This window comes from Gastrolobium bilobum, unplaced genomic scaffold (assembly GCF_033153095.1).
Source record: "Gastrolobium bilobum isolate Gb01-03AN ecotype WA unplaced genomic scaffold, APGP_CSIRO_Gbil_v1 utg80313, whole genome shotgun sequence".
Classification (NCBI taxonomy): Eukaryota; Viridiplantae; Streptophyta; class Magnoliopsida; order Fabales; family Fabaceae; genus Gastrolobium; species Gastrolobium bilobum.
The window spans coordinates 2,020-19,800 of NW_026899133.1; the positions used below are offsets into that span (position 1 = coordinate 2,020).

The 17,781-nt window shown below is 35.5% G+C and overlaps 2 protein-coding genes across 2 annotated transcripts; both read left to right on the forward strand.

Annotated features, from left to right (window-relative positions):
- The first annotated feature begins 3,462 nt into the window (after nucleotides 1-3,462).
- Nucleotides 3,463-7,643, forward strand: LOC133287536 (cation/H(+) antiporter 18-like). Its single transcript, XM_061485163.1, has 4 exons — nucleotides 3,463-3,541; nucleotides 3,993-4,227; nucleotides 5,104-6,105; nucleotides 6,200-7,643. The coding sequence occupies exons 2-4, from the start codon at nucleotides 4,027-4,029 to the stop codon at nucleotides 7,400-7,402; spliced, it is 2,406 nt and encodes an 801-aa protein (XP_061341147.1). The 5' UTR covers nucleotides 3,463-3,541; nucleotides 3,993-4,026; the 3' UTR covers nucleotides 7,403-7,643.
- A 1,188-nt stretch (nucleotides 7,644-8,831) lies between these two features.
- Nucleotides 8,832-13,848, forward strand: LOC133287534 (protein PAM71, chloroplastic). The gene is made up of 11 exons (XM_061485161.1): nucleotides 8,832-9,217; nucleotides 9,315-9,608; nucleotides 9,870-9,923; nucleotides 10,378-10,439; nucleotides 10,854-10,922; nucleotides 11,405-11,456; nucleotides 11,573-11,647; nucleotides 11,797-11,926; nucleotides 12,243-12,313; nucleotides 12,868-12,915; nucleotides 13,513-13,848. The coding sequence occupies exons 1-11, from the start codon at nucleotides 8,957-8,959 to the stop codon at nucleotides 13,582-13,584; spliced, it is 1,188 nt and encodes a 395-aa protein (XP_061341145.1). The 5' UTR covers nucleotides 8,832-8,956; the 3' UTR covers nucleotides 13,585-13,848.
- The last annotated feature ends 3,933 nt before the right edge of the window (nucleotides 13,849-17,781 follow it).

Genomic DNA, 17,781 nt, shown 5'->3' on the forward strand with positions numbered 1-17,781 from the left:
ATACAGTATGACTTGGGGGTGGATTGATTTCGTAGAAATAGGATGCAGTAATCAAGATGTGTGCCAATGAAAGTTGAACATGAATATTAAAGTACTTTGGGTTGAATTGATTTCCAAATTAACTATGACAATATTAATGCAAGGTCCCATACTAATGCATAGAACCAACAAGTCTGAACGTGCGCAAAACGAAAATTTCATTCATTCAAATTTTGAACATCCAGTACAAAAACATCCATGCAATGTAGGTAAAGTTCCTAAATGTACCAAAATGACTACATTACATCAAACTAAATCAATGATATGAAACCCTATGGACACACTAATCCGATGGCGTGTCCTCCCCATTCTCTTCATCCGATTGTGTGTCATCCCCATTGTCATCATCCTCCTCCTCCTCCTCCTGAGTATGGGCACCCTCGCCAATTAAACCCTCCAAGCGTGAAACCCTTGTGTCCAACCGTGCAACCCTTGTGTCCATCTGGTTCCGCCACTTGCTCGTGCTCTGTCTATATCCTCTAAAGTCAGTAGTCAGATCATATATGGATGCCATGACATGATCAAGTGTGCATCCACCCTCAGGAGGAGCTGGTGGTAGCCGACTGCGGGTGGGACGTGTCGGTCTGACATCAACCTCAGCAACGCCATCATCATCGTCATCATCATCAAGTCCTACATCATAAACCATGAAAAACACATATTATAAATACCACATTAAAAAATAAACAACACAAAATTGCATAAACTCATAAAGACCAACACATCACCTGCAGGTGCATCCTCCATCTCAGCATCGTGGTGGAATGGGATCTCAGGTGGTTCTGGTGCCTTCTTCCACGTCCAGATACCCGCTCTGTTCGGTAGGATCCCACACTGCTTCAGGAGCCTCTCACCAAATGTAGCATTCCAGCCTCTGGCGGTCTTCAAGGTCTCTGTTGCCATAGGCACTCCAAATCTATGCAGAATCTTCTGCACCAGAAATGCAAAAGGCAATTCAGCCTTCTTTGACTTGGCTGCCTTCCACATCAGTATGCATATGTAATGCCTCCAGTTCACCTGCTAACTGTGAAGGAGGGCCCACAGGATGACAAAGTCCCCTTCCAGCACCTTTGAGTGATTATGCGGGCGCTGGAAAATAATATGTGTCACCACATAATGAAGAATGCGAGCAGAAACTGACAAGTTGCTAACAGGATAATGAGCAAAATGACCGGGCTCTGCGTCTGCCCTCCTAGTCTATGTAACAATGGTCTCCCGGTTATAATCACCAAATATATGATGGCTGTCTCCATCATATAGTGTTGCTCCTGTGACACCATCAAAATCGAACCCCAGTAGCTCCGTCCAGATAGGAGCAGTCATGATGATATCAATCCCGCAGACACGGGAAGTCAGCTCGCCTTGCGAGTAGCCAAGGTTCTAGTAGAAGGCTCTTACCATAACCTCCGAGTATGGGCACCGCATCTCCGCCAGGTGAAGTAAATGTGTCTGCTCAAGAAGCGGCACAATGTCAAAACGCTCTAGGTTGAAGAATGCCGAATCCAGTGATTTCGGTTCGCCGATCTTCCGGGTCATGAAAAACTTCACGAACTTCTCGTGTGAAGGTATGTCATCCTCAAACAAATATCTGAACGTCAAGTCCGGAGCCTGACTCGAAGCAGCCTGGGGCTGAGAGGATGACGACCCATCGAGACGACTCTTGGTTCTTCTCTCGGAATGGGTCACTGGCAGCTTTGAAACGCGTCGAGAGGTCATTGTGTCACACTATTAAACTGAAAAAATAACCAAAATCAGAAATTAGATACATGTTAGTGTTAGTGTTAGGGTTAGGGTTAGGGTTAGGGTTAGGGTTAGATTCAGGGTTAGGGTTAGGGTTAGGGTAAGCGTATGACATACAAATTGATAAAATAATTCGGACAGAATCAAATGATATAAACGAAAATACAATGAATCAGAACAGAAATCATAACATAATTGAAAAAACTGAAAAAAAATGCACCTTTGATCGATTTCAATCGGTAGAAGGCAGAGAGGTTGCAAGGTCCGCGAATGATGATCAGAAACAAGACGAATTGGTGCAAGATTATGCCTGAAATCGCTCAAGAAGACACTCCTCCAGCAGCTCTACTCGGGTACCCCTTTTGTGGGTTTTCGAAATGGGGCTGCTGGGGTATTTTAAAACCCTACCGTCGATGTTTACCCGGGTACACTGCTCCATACCCGGGTAAATAATTCAACCATTTTTCCAGATTCAAGAACTCTACCCGGGTACACCCCTTCATACTCGGGTAGATAAAAAGTTTCAAAAATTACCCGGGTAGGTAATGGTATACCCGGGTAGGCTTCGTGGTCAACGGTCAAACAGGGACATATTGGTGTTATGTTTGTTGGGGAGGGTAAATTTTCGAAATAGTTTTGAATGAAGGGCAATTTGATAATTAGTTATTAATTAAGGGTCATAAGGGTCAAAAAGCCTGGTAGGGAGTCTTATCCTACAGTTAGGATTTGACATAAGTTTCTCTGTCCATCCCTGATAATAAGCTTATCTATTTATTGGATTGTTCAGATATGGGTCAATATCTTATTCCATAACAATAATTAATTTTATTATTTGTTTTTAAATTAAACAAATACTTTATAATTTTTGAAAATAATATATAAATAAGTAACTAAATTTAATATAATAGTTAAATAATAATAAAAAAATGTTTATCATTTTAAATGACATAAAATTATGTCATTTTAAAAGAGATAGATATTTTATTTAAAATTTGAATTAAAAAAAAATTCGCCATAATTTTCATTTCTTATGTCTATCTCTTTCCTAAAATGATATAACTTTTTTTTTTGAGGTTACAAGGAATTGAACACAACACCCTATACTACACACACTCCTAACACACACACCCCACACCACTAGGCTAACCCTAGTGGTGCCTAAAATGATATAATTTAAGGGAAATAGTAGTCTCATGTGGTAGGAGATTACTATCTTATGCCATAGACACTTTGATAAGTGTGCTGTTACTTTCTTTTCTTTCTTTTTTTCGTTTTTAGTGGTGGGTCCCATCATCTTGTGTCTTAGCATAAGATATAATATCTTCTATAACATGAGAGTAAACAAACCCATAATTTAAATCATTTAAAATGACAAAAGATCAAATTCAATAATAATATTTGATATATTGCATATGATAAATACTGAAAAGAAAAACTCGTAATGGAGATAAAGTGAGATTGAGTGTGAGTGCGACGGATAAAACAATTTTTTGAGTCTGAATATTGGGCCCACTTTGTTGCCAAAGAATAGAAAGTCAGAGGGCTTTCAGTTTTCACTTATGACTGTGAGCGGCGAGCGCATCTAAGAAGTCTTTATCACTTTTGAATCATTTATCAACGAATGTGTTTCCCTCTGGAGTCTGGAGCTTCTTTTTTCTTCCCCAATTTCTCTCTCTCTCTCTCTCTCTCTGAATGATCATTAGGACTTGCATAACTGAATCTGATTCCTCTTTTTCTTTCAATGACCATAAACGTCAAACAGGTAATGTCTCAGTGCTCTTCTTTTCTTCCCTTCCTCTGTTTAATTTTTTCTTGTTTTCAAAAATTAAAATAAAATAAAAATATACCGATTCTTATTCTTTATTATGTGATTAGTAAAAGAAAGATGCATTTTCCAATTCACTTGTGTTGAAGAACAAACATGTCATGTTTGTGTGCGAGTGGCGTGTGTTTTGAGTGTGTGGTCTTGGGGATTGCATCCTCTCATTTTAAAATTTCATGAAATTTTTGTGTGTATTCCTCTTTTTATATGCATTAAATAAGTGGGATTCAATTATCGATGATGAAAAAAGAGATATACACAAAATTTTCACGTGATTATTATGGTGGTTTGGTGAGAGAGATACCATCTTTGAAAGATAGTTGTTACTATAATTTGGAGTATGTTGTCGATGAGTATTTATCGGTGTCGATTTTATCAATTTCTCATGCAGAAATTTGGGTGTATCGGATTTCGTAGTGGTAAAAATGACTTTGAATGCTACATCTGGAAATGCTTGCCCGTCACCAATGAAACCCACATCAAATGGTGTATTTCAGGGAGATAATCCTCTTGATTATGCACTTCCCCTGGCTATTTTACAGATATGCCTTGTTCTTGTAGTCACAAGGGGACTCGCATACCTTCTAAGACCTTTAAGGCAACCACGAGTTATTGCAGAGATTGTTGTAAGTTCCTTTTTTTTTCCCTTTAAATATTTGCTCAATCTAATGAAGTTAGGCTATGTTTTTCTTCTTTATAAATAAATATTCGTTATTTAATATTACTAAGATCTTTCTCTTTTTGGTTTTGGTTGCAAGGGAGTTCCTAGGAACTAGTGAATGATTGGCTAAGACCCACAAGGGATTGAACTTGAGATCATTTGCTTCCCAAAAAAACTGGTTGCCACTAGGTTACAAGGCATTTGGCAATTGGCATACAATAAGAGCTTATACTGTTCCATTTTTATATAATTTCATGGTCTTCAGTCTTCACTTTGTTTCACTAGTCTAAATGAGTATAATATTTAACGTGAAATTTACCATGTAGAATGCAATATGGCTTTAAGGAGACGTGCTATATTGGGTCAGAACATAACATATCGATTTTATTCTATGTTTGATTTATATTATAAATAGGACAGAACTAGATATGGGGTTAAAATGTGGTACATTTTGGTTCTACTAAAAAGGGTGGAACCAAGAAGAACAGAACAGAACAAAGTTGTTCCATCCCCGTTCCATTCTTCTCTGTCGGTATGCCAAAAGCTATCTAAACAATTCACATATTTAGAGAAATATACATGCAAAAATGTGTACATTAGAGAAATTAGAATTGCAGTTTTTGCGCAACCACTCTCTACACAGCAAGGAATTTAAACGCACATCATTAAAGCCATGTATGGTCTTACAAATTGCCTTCAGAAAAGCACAGAGATTTTTGTAACTTCTATTAGATGTGAGCTTGTACATGAAAAAGGAATGGTTATTACTGTATAATTTTTTTTTTTTGGTGGGTACAAATTAATGTATGATTTTAATATATGTAATACTGCTTATTGACAGGGAGGAATATTACTTGGGCCATCAGCACTTGGACGGAATAAAAGCTATCTGCATGCAGTTTTCCCACCAAAGAGTCTTACAGTATTAGATACTCTTGCAAACATTGGCCTTATATTCTTTCTCTTCCTAGCAGGCCTAGAGTTAGATCCTAAATCTGTGCGTCAGACTGGAAAACAAGCCTTTGGCATTGCTATGGCTGGAATAAGCTTGCCTTTTGCAATAGGAATTGGTTCATCATTCGTTCTGCATGAAACAATTAACAGAGGCGGAGATAGTACCACATTTCTTGTATTTATGGGTGTTGCTCTGTCGATAACTGCATTTCCTGTATTAGCTCGTATTTTGGCAGAGTTGAAACTTCTAACCACTAATGTTGGCAGAATGGCTATGTCAGCTGCAGCAGTTAATGATATAGCTGCCTGGATTCTGCTTGCCCTGGCTGTTGCCTTATCAGGCAAGAGCCAATCTCCACTTGTGTCCTTGTGGGTCTTCTTATCTGGGTGTGGTTTTGTAATTTGTTCAATCCTCATTGTCCCCCCAATTTTCAAATGGATGGCCCAACGATGCCATGAAGGGGAGCCGGTTGAGGAGATATACATATGTGCTACGTTAGCTGTAGTTCTAGCTGCTGGGTTTGCCACAGATGCTATTGGAATCCATGCTATGTTTGGCGCTTTTGTTATTGGAGTTTTGGTCCCAAAAGATGGTCCATTTGCCAGTGCTCTTGTGGACAAAGTAGAGGATCTTGTGTCTGGTCTGTTGCTCCCACTCTATTTTGTGTCAAGTGGATTAAAGACCGATGTAGCCACCATTCGGGGGCTGCAATCATGGGGTCTTCTGGCTTTTGTTATATTTACGGCTTCTTTTGGGAAGATTGTTGGGACTGTTGTAGTGTCTCTTTTCTGTAAAGTACCTTTTAATGAGGCTTTAATGTTGGGATTCTTAATGAATAGTAAAGGCTTGGTTGAATTAATTGTCCTCAACATCGGTAAAGATAGAAAGGTATTTGAGTTTCCTTGCATTCACTATTCTCTATAATTAGTTTAACAAGGCTATATATCATCATGATGGATATTTATAATATATGCATTTGCAGGTTTTGAATGATCAGACCTTTGCCATTATGGTTCTTATGGCTCTCTTTACTACCTTCATTACCACTCCTCTTGTCATTGCTGTGTATAAGCCCGCAAGGAAGACGGCTGATTACAAATACAGAACAATTGAAAGGAAAACTGCAAATAGCCAACTGAGGATTCTTGCCTGCTTCCATGGTGCGAGAAATATTCCATCAATGATAAATTTGATTGAGGCTTCAAGAGGAATCCAGAAGCGTGATGCACTTTGTGTGTATGCAATGCACCTTAAAGAACTTTCCGAGAGATCATCATCTATACTAATGGTTCATAAGGCAAGGAAAAATGGGTTGCCATTCTGGAATAAAGGTCAACGTGCAGATTCTAACCATGTTATTGTGGCATTTGAGGCTTACAGGCAACTAAGCCAAGTTTCTGTCCGGCCAATGATAGCAATTTCATCCATGGCTAGCATACATGAAGACATTTGTGCAACTGCTGAGAGAAAGAGAGCTGCTGTCATTATTCTTCCATTTCATAAGCATCAAAGGTTGGATGGTTCACTAGATATTACAAGAAATGATTTTCGATCGGTTAACAAAAGGGTACTTGAGTATGCTCCATGCTCAGTTGGAATTCTTGTTGATCGTGGGCTTGGTGGTACATCTCAGGTATCTGCAAGTAATGTTTCTTATTGCATTACAGTCCTTTTCTTTGGTGGTGGTGATGACCGTGAGGCCCTTGCTTATGGAGGTCGAATGGCTGAACATCCAGGCATAAGATTAGTGGTTCTTCGCTTTGTGCTGGAACATAGGATTGTAGGAGAGATAGTTAGAGTTGATGTGGGAGAGTCCTCCAGCACCAAAATAATCTCAGAAGATGAGGAGTTCCTTGCTGAATATAAGCTGAAAATAGCCAATGATGACTCCATCGTCTATGAAGAGAAAATAGTAAAAAGTGCTGCAGAAACAGTTGCTACTATCCGTGAGTTTAATTGCTGCAATCTGTTTCTCGTGGGTCGAAGACCAGCAGGTGAAGTGGCCTATGCTCTGAAAAGAAGTGAATGCCCCGAACTAGGACCCGTCGGTGGTTTCTTGGCATCACAAGATTGCCCCGCAACAGCATCGGTTTTGGTGATGCAACAGTATCACAATGGGGTGCCAATAGAATTTATCTCAGAAGTGGAAGAACAGTTATCTGATAGAGACCCAGAATCTGCTTAACGGATATGTTGTAATTTTGGTGTAGAACGCACTCACGGGGATGGGACTACAGGCCATCATTGGATTCATATGACTTCAAAATTAGGGGCTGATTGGTGCCCATGATAGTATAGGAATCAAATCTCGTAACTCTTTGTATCTCTTTCTTTTATTTTTTTTTTAGTTTCCCAAAGTATCCTCCCACTCACAGTCGAAGACTAATCTTTTCGAGGCAGGAGATCTCATTAAGTGGGCAAATCTCTTCCAACAAAGTCTTTTCCATACATACTGCCAGGAATCGAATCCTTGTCAATATATTTAAGGAACCCAACTATCTACCAACTGTGTTGGGCTTTGTTGGTTCTTTCTTTCTCCTTTTTAAGTCTATGTAATTAAATAATGATAATTCAACAAAAAATTAAAAAATTGACAACTAAGAGAAAAATATTGTCTTTTAAAATAGTTTTTTCTTTCCCCCCAGATTTGTCTTTATTTAATTTTAGAGGACGTGGAAAGAGACACGAGAAAGAAATAGCATATTTGAATCCAATAATACAAAACTTAGTAATATAAGATAAAATTTTAATATTATATCATGTTGGGCATAATATTCTATAAAATGTTATGTCAAATAAAATAATATTGTTTTATATTTAGTGAGTGTGAGTGTTTGTTTTATGGAAGGACTAAAATCTCACCCTAGGGTCATGTAATGCGTGCCAAGACCATTAGCTTGAGCCTCTTACCATGCATTGGGGGAAATATTAAGACATTTTATTCGAATTGAATCCTAAATTAAGTATAAGATACTCATCCAAAACACACGTAATCTTGAAATTGCAAAGCCCATAAGATTTTGAATATTTTTCTTTCTTTTTAAAAAAAGAAAGACACAAGGTTTAGAAAAAACAAAAGCTAACTAACAACTTTTAGAAAACTTCAACCTTCATTTGATGAGAGATGACAAGTATATTCAACTCGGTAAATTTTATTTCTAGTTTTGCCAAATATCACATTTTTAGTTTACAAATAGCCACCTATGATGAAAGAAATTGTTCCCTTTTAATGGTTGAATGAACCTTCAAAAGAGATAAAGATGGGGTTCAAATGGAATTAGTTGGGACTTGGGAGTAGGGTAGTCCCTGCTTGAGGGTGCAGTCTAACTAAAATAATTGAAGGCAATTTTATAATTGTAGCAATTAAGTTACTGGATAATGTTAATTTTTAATTTTTCTTTCATGCGACGTCAAAGAATTTAAATCTCTAGGATCTATTATGTTATATTATAAAACAAATTTTTTTTTTTATTTCCCCCTCTTCCTTGGGTCTTATTGGGCTAGCAGAGATTCAGAACTATTAGTTTGGGCCCAAAAAAGGCCCAGAAAAATAGACATGGAATTGCTGACGGTTAATTTATAAGTGCCAAGTTGCAAAAAGATAATAAGCGGGGAGAGTTGGTTAGTGAATGGTGTCGCGGGGCTTATCCAAGGAGGAACCACAGAGTGATGTGATGACACAGTAGTTGAGGAAGCAGAGAGTTAGGGACGCAAAGGGAAAGTGCCATACAAGTTAGAAATGCACTCACACTCATATAGCTTGCTACGCCCACATTCACTCCTTTCATTTCCCAAACCATTCGCTTCCTCTTCTTTTGTTCTTCTTCCTTCCACTCTCCTCTCTAAGAGTAAGAGGTACCTCCCTCCGCAATCTTCAACTTTCTCCTCTTGCATTTGCTGCCCAATTTTCCGAAATGAAACCAAATGCCGAATTCTCCTTTCAACTCCTTCCTGCAATCAACCGCCACGTTTTGGAATTGATAAGCTTCGGGGTACAGGGGTAATTTCCTTCACCTCTTTTCAACTTGATTTTACTGATTAGCGCCAATGTCGTTGGTTTCCATAGGTTAAATGAATGCTTGTGTATTTTCACACAGGAATTCACTCGTGCTTACAAGAATTGCTGCACAGCAGCACACAGTTGCAACAATTCGGGTGAATCAGTTGGTGACAACTCCAATTTGGAATGTCACTTAGCCCAACCTATTGTTTCTTCTGCTGGTGATGGTTTATCCATTGAGATTCTCAAGTTTATGCTGCTCTTTGGGTTCCTCACACTTGAAGACTCTTATCCAGCTGCTGCTGCTGCTGCTGCTTCTGATTTTACCAGTGGTTTGAATCCACTTCCTATCTTTGGTGATATCGGTGACATAAGCACAGGTTTTGCTTCAGTTAGGAAAATCTCCCTGTCACTTTTATTATCATAATCATTCTCTTTTTAAGGAAAAATGAAGCATAGCAACACATTACAATTAATAGTGGAACACGCAGCTTCTCTTTACTAACATATAATTATAGATTTTTATTTGGTATTAGTTACAGATTTGCAGTGGACTCTGTTATGCCTTTACCATTTTTAGTAAAATCAATTGAATATAAATTATTGTGCCACTCAGAGACTAATATTTGCTCCTCTTTGTGCTCTGTCACAGGCATTTCTGCTGATCTTTTTCTCTGAACTGGGAGACAAGACCTTTTTTATTGCCGTAAGTTTACATAAATCAACAGTTCATTCGTTTCCAACCAAACGCAAAACAATTGAAGAAACCAAATCGTACCATTACCAAACCATAACCACCCTTCTATTAAGTTTCATTTGACAAGTCTGCATGGTGGGATGAACGGGCCTAGCTCTGTAAATAAGTTTGTTTTCATGCATCTCTGAGCACACAGTTAATTCTGATATAATTGCACCATACTTTCTCGAGTGTATACTGATATAAGTCATATACCTAACTGTAGACCACAATGTTGACTTTGGTTTTAACTACTTAATTTTGTGAATGTTCTTGGAGAGAGAGTCTTATCCATTTTCCCCTTTTTCTAGAAAAGAGACTAAAAAGTAAGAGATTTATGGTGTTCAAGGATAAATATATTCACCTATACCATCAAAGCAAATGTTATCACCCCATTGATTTAGGTATTTGATGTCTTATGCAGGCACTGTTAGCAGCTAGGAATTCCGCTGGTGTTGTTTTCATTGGGACATTTGGCGCACTTGCGTAAGTTTTAATATTTCATGGTGATTTAGATACCCTTGCAGTTTATACTTCGTTTTGATAGAGTTTGACATGATTACTCACCATGTGTGGTAAGTTTATGCAAGCAATTACGGTGAAAATATTTGCACAAGCTAGAATAATGAAATTGGCTAATCAAAATCCTCCACAGAGTTATCTAGTGGACAATATCAGTATACTTTATGGTTTTCTTAACATGCCTTCTGGAAAGACCAAGTGGTAAATTTGTACAGAATTCTTCAGGCCTATATTTTGTTTAGAAGTCAAATAAACATGTGAGCATTTACATTGAATGCCACTTTAATAAATGTCAATTATTTTATATAATGTATACATCTTTCACTTATATACTAATCTTCAAATCATTAATATTTTTCAATTTATTTGTATTCTCAGGGCAATGACTCTCATATCTGTTGTTCTTGGACGAACTTTTCATTATGTTGATGAAATCTTGCCGTTCAGGTTTTCTTTATTTCCTAGCTTTATTTATTAACTCTGTGATATGACTTGGTCACACTGTAAGAGTGAAAATAGTCTTAGTAATTCTTCACATGTTACGAAGTACAATGTTTTCGTGAATTCATGCTAATCACTATATAGGCTGCGGATTTTGAAAATGACTCACAATGTTGTATTTCAACTCATATGAGCCTTTGACCAATCACAAAACAGTTTTATCATAATACAAAACAAATTTCTGTTGAACACATTTTTTATCATTTGCAACAACTTAATTGATTACTTTGTGATGCATAGACTAAGTTCCTTGTTTTTGTATAAATATAATTACTTTCTTCTATGCCTTTCTTTGGGTTTAGTTTTTGAAACCACGTAACTTGAAAGCGTAATCTGAGTATTTGACTAATACTTTTATAGGAAAGTACTACCAGTTAGAATTAAGAATGACTTCTCAAAAGCTTCATCTAATAGGTTACCTTGAACAGGTTTGGAGAAACTGATTTACCTGTTGATGACATTGCTGCTGTTTGCCTATTGGTAAACATCACCTCTGTGTTAGTTAACATTGTGTTTATTATGGAACACATATTTATCCTTTGCATTTTCCGTTTTTAGATGAAACACGCTGTTAAGTGATACTAAATTGACTTCAGGTTTACTTTGGGGTCTCTACCCTGCTGGATGCTTCCTCTAGTGATGGCCAAAAATCGGATGATGAGCAGAAGGAGGTAATATTTGGCATTTATTTATCATCTGTTACAGAATAATGTGCTGGATACACGAATACTGGTTTAAGCCCTGTTTTTATTCTTCACTTTGAAATGGTTCACGATGTTTTCTAAGATTCCTAAGATTCAATGGTTCATACCTTAACCAGGCAGAGCTTGCAGTTTCAGAATTTTCTGGAAATGGTGCTGGGATACTAGCTGCTGCTAGCACAGTCGTGAGCACTTTTTTCTTAGTTTTTGTTGCTGAATGGGGTGATAAATCATTTTTCTCCACAATTGGTGAGTGCTGAAGTTAGAATTGTTGGTTCATAAAACGTACTGTTATGTATGGACCACTTATGATTAGAACAGATCACTTTTCTCATTGTCAATTTCAAAAAATTTATGGTTTTACCATTCTTTGGTTTGAAATATAGGAGAAAAAAACATCTTGTACCAAAATTCCTATTAAACAAACTCATGCGTAATTAAGTAAATAAATTTATTTATATTGATTGAAAAATCTTGATGCTAAGTTGTCATGTTATTCTGCACGTTGTTATGTGCTGAACTTACCTTCAAAGATCCTGAACTATTTTTCCCCACTACTATTCAGCCCTTGCCGCAGCTTCTTCACCCCTTGGAGTAATAGCTGGAGCACTGGCCGGTCATGGTGTTGCAACTTTGGTAACTCTTTTTTTTTCAGTAATAATTGATGCAACTTCTGAGTATGGGGATCTGCTCTTTTAAAGTAACAATAAGTGCATTGTTTAAAATTAACATAACAGTATTACTTTAAGCTTCCAGTGCAGTATATACAAATTGGATTTGCCAAAATCTCGAACTGTAAGTGAAACCAGAAAAAAAAGGAAATATATAAATTAACAATTGGTAAATATAGGCCCAGTGCAAAATGAGTTGCTGAAATTACTTGTACCCATTTTCTTGGTGCTTTTTAAACAATTACTTTCGAGATGGCTTTTATCAATTTATTTTAAAACATCTTATTCAATAGTTTGAAAACAGCTTCAAGTTATAAGCGATTTTTCTTTTTTTTTCTCCTGCTGAGCTAAAAAAAATAAAGCTGAAAATAAATCTGTCTGAAGAGGACCTTAACTATGTCATGAAAGAGTTTAATGCGTGTAATTTATATTCCTTGAACCAACTATCTTTGCTCTTTATATCACAAATCTGTATATATTTTTGGGCTTTAATATTCTCAATGTATCTTTTATATACAGCTAGCTGTCCTTGGGGGCTCTCTACTGGGTACATTGTTGTCAGAGAAGGTAACTTCTGGCTTGTAGCATCTATTCCTGATATGCTATGTTTTGTTAGTTCCAACTTCATGGTTCTCTCCCTCGCACAAATGGACCGGATTTCATAAATTTGGAACTCTACATATTGATGCTCTATTATCTCAATTAGATTTATTAACCAATTTAACCGTAAGGGTTTAATTTTAGGCAAAATAATAGAAGTTGAGATATGATCTTCAAAATGATTTTCTTGAGTTAGTGCTACGTATAGAATCTGGCTCGTGGAACTCTTCTGTGGATGATTTTCTGCCCGAGAATTCCAGTATTAAGTACATATGGCTGTTATGAACAGCAGCAACATGTTAGACGTTCCTCTTGAGGGGCCTAATTGGGAACGAACATGTTCTCTCAACCAGATAATGGATGACCAAGTGAAGTCTTCCTTCTGGTTGGGCGACTAAGAGCACCTTATTATAGGCATACGAAATTTTTGATGCTCTTCCAACTACACTTTATATTCTGTGGATAGTGCACTATGGTTGAAGCATGGACCTACATTTGTGCATCTGTTTTGGAATATTACATTATGGAGATATAAACTAAACAGTTTTTTCGTTCCTTTTGAAGGTTATTGCCTACATCGGAGGTGTTCTCTTTCTCGTCTTTGCTGCAGTAACCTTATTTGAAATCGTGCAATAGAGGTTAAAAGAATTGCAATATAAGCTCAGTACAAAGTCATCAAGAACGCATTGACCTCCAGAGTTTTAGTCGCACTTCCTTTATTAAATTTTTTTAATGTGGCCTCCCAAAAAAAGAAGAAGAAAAATCACTGTATCTTTTTTACAAATAGTTGATCTACCTTTTATTGCGATCCTCATGAATTAGGTCATGTTAGTGCTACTTGCATTAAAATTTTAATTACTTAAATTATGTGACATATTTCTTAATCGCTACTGTAAAAACATACAATTTTTTAAATAAACAATGGGGACAAAGGCCCAATTAGTTTGCAAGACAATCAAAATGAAAAAAACTGGAATCGACCAACAGAGGTAGAGACAAGAAAGAAGCGACTGTAGAAGACGAAACCCCACAGGAAGGGAATGACTATGCTTTGGCCGGAGGTCTGCGCAACTATTTGTCTATTTCCTTCTCTTTTCTTATCTGTACATATTATAGGCACCCAAAATTTATTCAAAAATGGAGCACTGGAAAGCACATCTGAAATCTTGAATCTGCTTAATTGATGACTCTCCTATGGCCCAAGTCGTAAGCAATACGAGCCCCAGATAAACTCCACAGTTCTGCTATTGTATTAGATCAGGAGCCGAAATTAGCCATAAAATCAGTGATACTTTTCAATTTTACAGAGTATAAAAACTTTTCAATTGAGATTGAATTCAAACTCTTTAGATAAACTTTTTAGGTCTTTTATTTTAGGGCCTTAATTTCACGTATGTGCACCAATTCGCTCTAGTAAGAGTATGGTTGGGGAGGATATGCCAAATAGGGGGTGTCAAAGGTTACGTTTGGAATAAGTCTCTTGTTTAATTAAGTACCTACCAAGTTACTATCGTTGATATAACAGTTAGATTAATCTCTTTACATAATGCTTATTTATCATAGTTAAATTGTGAATGGTTAAACAACACATAATGACATGATAATATAAAAAAATGAATTTTATAAGAGTTATGTTGTAGGAAAAGTGATTGTGTAATGTTATAGAGATTCGTTTTGCGTGTCATAATTTCTTTTTTTTTTGTTTTTCTTCAAAAAGTGTGGACCTCACAAAATGTTGTGTGTGTAGAAAAATTTGTTGTATCATGTCAAATGACAAATGCAAATCCTTAAAAAAAATATCCCATTTGCTTTATCTGGTTATCCCAAATTTACACATGGACCATAGAAAACAGTGGAAAAAAAGAAAAAAAGAAAAGAAAGCTTTGCATATGCATGTGAGCTAAAAGTGTTGGGAAAAGTTGGCAGACGTGTGGTAGTGCCTCGCCCATCCATAAGGTGATCTGAGTCGGAGAATCAGAATTCAGAACGTGCGAAAAGTGATAATTATGCAGTGGACAAACATTTTCCGTCTATAGCTCTCCCCTCCCCCTGGCCCTTCCCCACATAAAACCTTTTTTCTCCACTAGTTCTATGATATGTCTTTTGATGATTTATTTATATATATATATATATATATATATATATATATATTTCTAAAACATCTACCTTGTCACTTTTTATTTTACACTTGAAAATCCACATTAAAGCTACGCCTAATTATCAATATACTAGTTATTGATTACTATTGTATGGTGGTCAATTAACCATATGATAAACACTAATAGCACAAATAACTAATACGTAAGCAACCAAGTATATATTTGAGGCGTAAATATAACATTTTTCTATATTGCAGTGAAACGATATATTTACCAAACTATCGTACCTCAATTGATTCACTTATCGTATCAAATTAAATCAAAGACAAATTATTCACGCAAAACTAAATAATTTCCAAGGATTTTACCTTCTAATCTGTAAAACCACAAATTCCTTCAGAAGTTTATGTGACGCTATTTGACCATTTTACTCCTCATTAATTAATTAATAACTATTTTATTCCTGATTCGAAACTATCTACCAATTTGTCCCTCTTTAATCGACTACTTTGCATTTTTAATCGACTAAATGGTTGTTAGGAGATTTAATCGACTAAATCTCCTTACTTAATCGATTAAAAAATCATACTGACTTGTTTTCTTTTGTTGTCTGTTGGGAGATTTAGTCAACTAAATAGGGAGATTTAGTCGATTAAATCTCTCAACAGTCATTTTTGCATGTTTTGGCCATTTAGTCGATTAAAAATGCAAGGTAGTCGATTAAAGGGGGGCAAATTAGTAGATAGTTTCGAATCAGGGGCAAAATGATTATTAATTAATTAATAAGGGGCAAAAGGATGAAAAAGCCGTTTATGTGACTATCAAACATCAACAGTGTAAACTACGTGACTGTTTTTCGTGAATAATTTTTATTTTTGATTATGTTTGGTTTGAGCGATGACAAAAGGTGTTTAGTTTGTTTTATATCATTTTTTTAAATATTAGAAAAGAAATAATGAAAATAAAGACAGGTTATTTTTATATAAATAAAAAAATAAAAAATATTACATTCATTTTTTGTTATTAATACACTAGTATCATAATATCATTGATTCACATATCTTAAAAATTAAAATCATTAAATAAAAAAATTAACCATCGAGAATATAACTTATATTTACATAATGGAAAAAATATTCTATTTTTGCGCACTAAAATCATTGATAACTACAGTATATTTTTGCGTGGGGTCTAACAGAAGGGAAGGGTGCGAGACGAGCCGCTACGTATTCGGCAAAGGCCAAGTTGACGTGAGAGGAAGAGAATGGAGAAAAGTTAACATAGACCCGGTGCACCATAATTCAGTGTTCCATTTTTTAAAATAAGAAATTTTTTATGACACTTTTATCCCTATCCTTTTAGGTATTTCCTTCCATGTCCTAGTTTTTTTCTATTTTTAGAAAAAGGTCCATTGTACCGGGTGCATAGTAACTTTTCTCAGGAGAATGGTGCATCTGTTCCTTCTTTCAGTTGCCATCTCGTTTCGCCACGCCTACTCAAGGCCCAACTCCTCAAATCTCAAATATCCAATTCCAAATCCATCCATGCCCTTTTTATCTCATTGAATTCTTTATTTTAAATTAGGGTTATATTTTTAAGGGTTTGATTTTTTCATGTTGCATGAGAATTCTCATATTGTGGCTCAATTAGTGGTGGACTCCATATTTATTAAAAAAAGGAAAAGAAAAGAAATATTTTGCATGCAAATTAAAAGATCACACCATGAGAATTAAATCCTCATGCAACATGAGAAAATATTTTTCCTATTTTTAATTAGGGTAGTTTATATTAATCTTAAAACAGTTTTCTATTGTTTAACAATGTATATAATTTATTTAAGTGCATACCGACTGTTTTTAAGTGCATATTCCGTATAAGATTATTTGTCACGGTTATTTTAATTAAAATTAGTATTTTTATTTAATATTCACTTTCTTCCATTATAATTTTTGTTTTTATATCATAAAACATAATAATTTTAATTAAAATAACACAAATCTACCTCCTTTAAAAGGATAAACACGAATCCCTAAGATTAATTGACCAATCTACTATTATTTTACAATTTATTTATTAATCTATTTTATTTTAATAAAAGTTCATCACTTTGAACCAGGTTTATCCATCAAATGTAACATATATATTATATAATTAAAACATGTCGTGTTTGTGGGATCTATCATGATTAAAAGTGATTAACTTTAACAAAAAATTATAACTTAATAAATAATTAAAAAAAATATTAAATAATTTTAAAATAAGGATATATTCATTGTTCCCCAATTTAGAAGCTGGACTGGATTTGGCGAGACTTATAAATCATGATTCCATTGATTCAATCAGTTGTATTAATAATTTTAAACGTTATGAAAATTAATCAACATTCATACAATTGATTAACAGTTCAACTAGTCTGATTCATTGTTTGGATAGTTACTTCCCATTCATGGTATATGGAGCCAAATTGCAGTATTATTTTTTATGGTTGATTTTTTCTAGAGTGAATGTAGATAATTTATTTACATTGAATCTAAAATGATATCGTTTTGAAACAGAAATCAAGGTATTTTTGTAATTATAATTTATTTCAGGGACATAATAGTCATTTCCATTATAATTTTTTAATTTTTCAATCGAAAATGATGTCATTTTAGGAGCGAAGGTAGATAATTTATCTACATTCCCTTTAGAAACATTAAAGCCTATTTTTTATTAGTAAAATGCTTCAACGGTT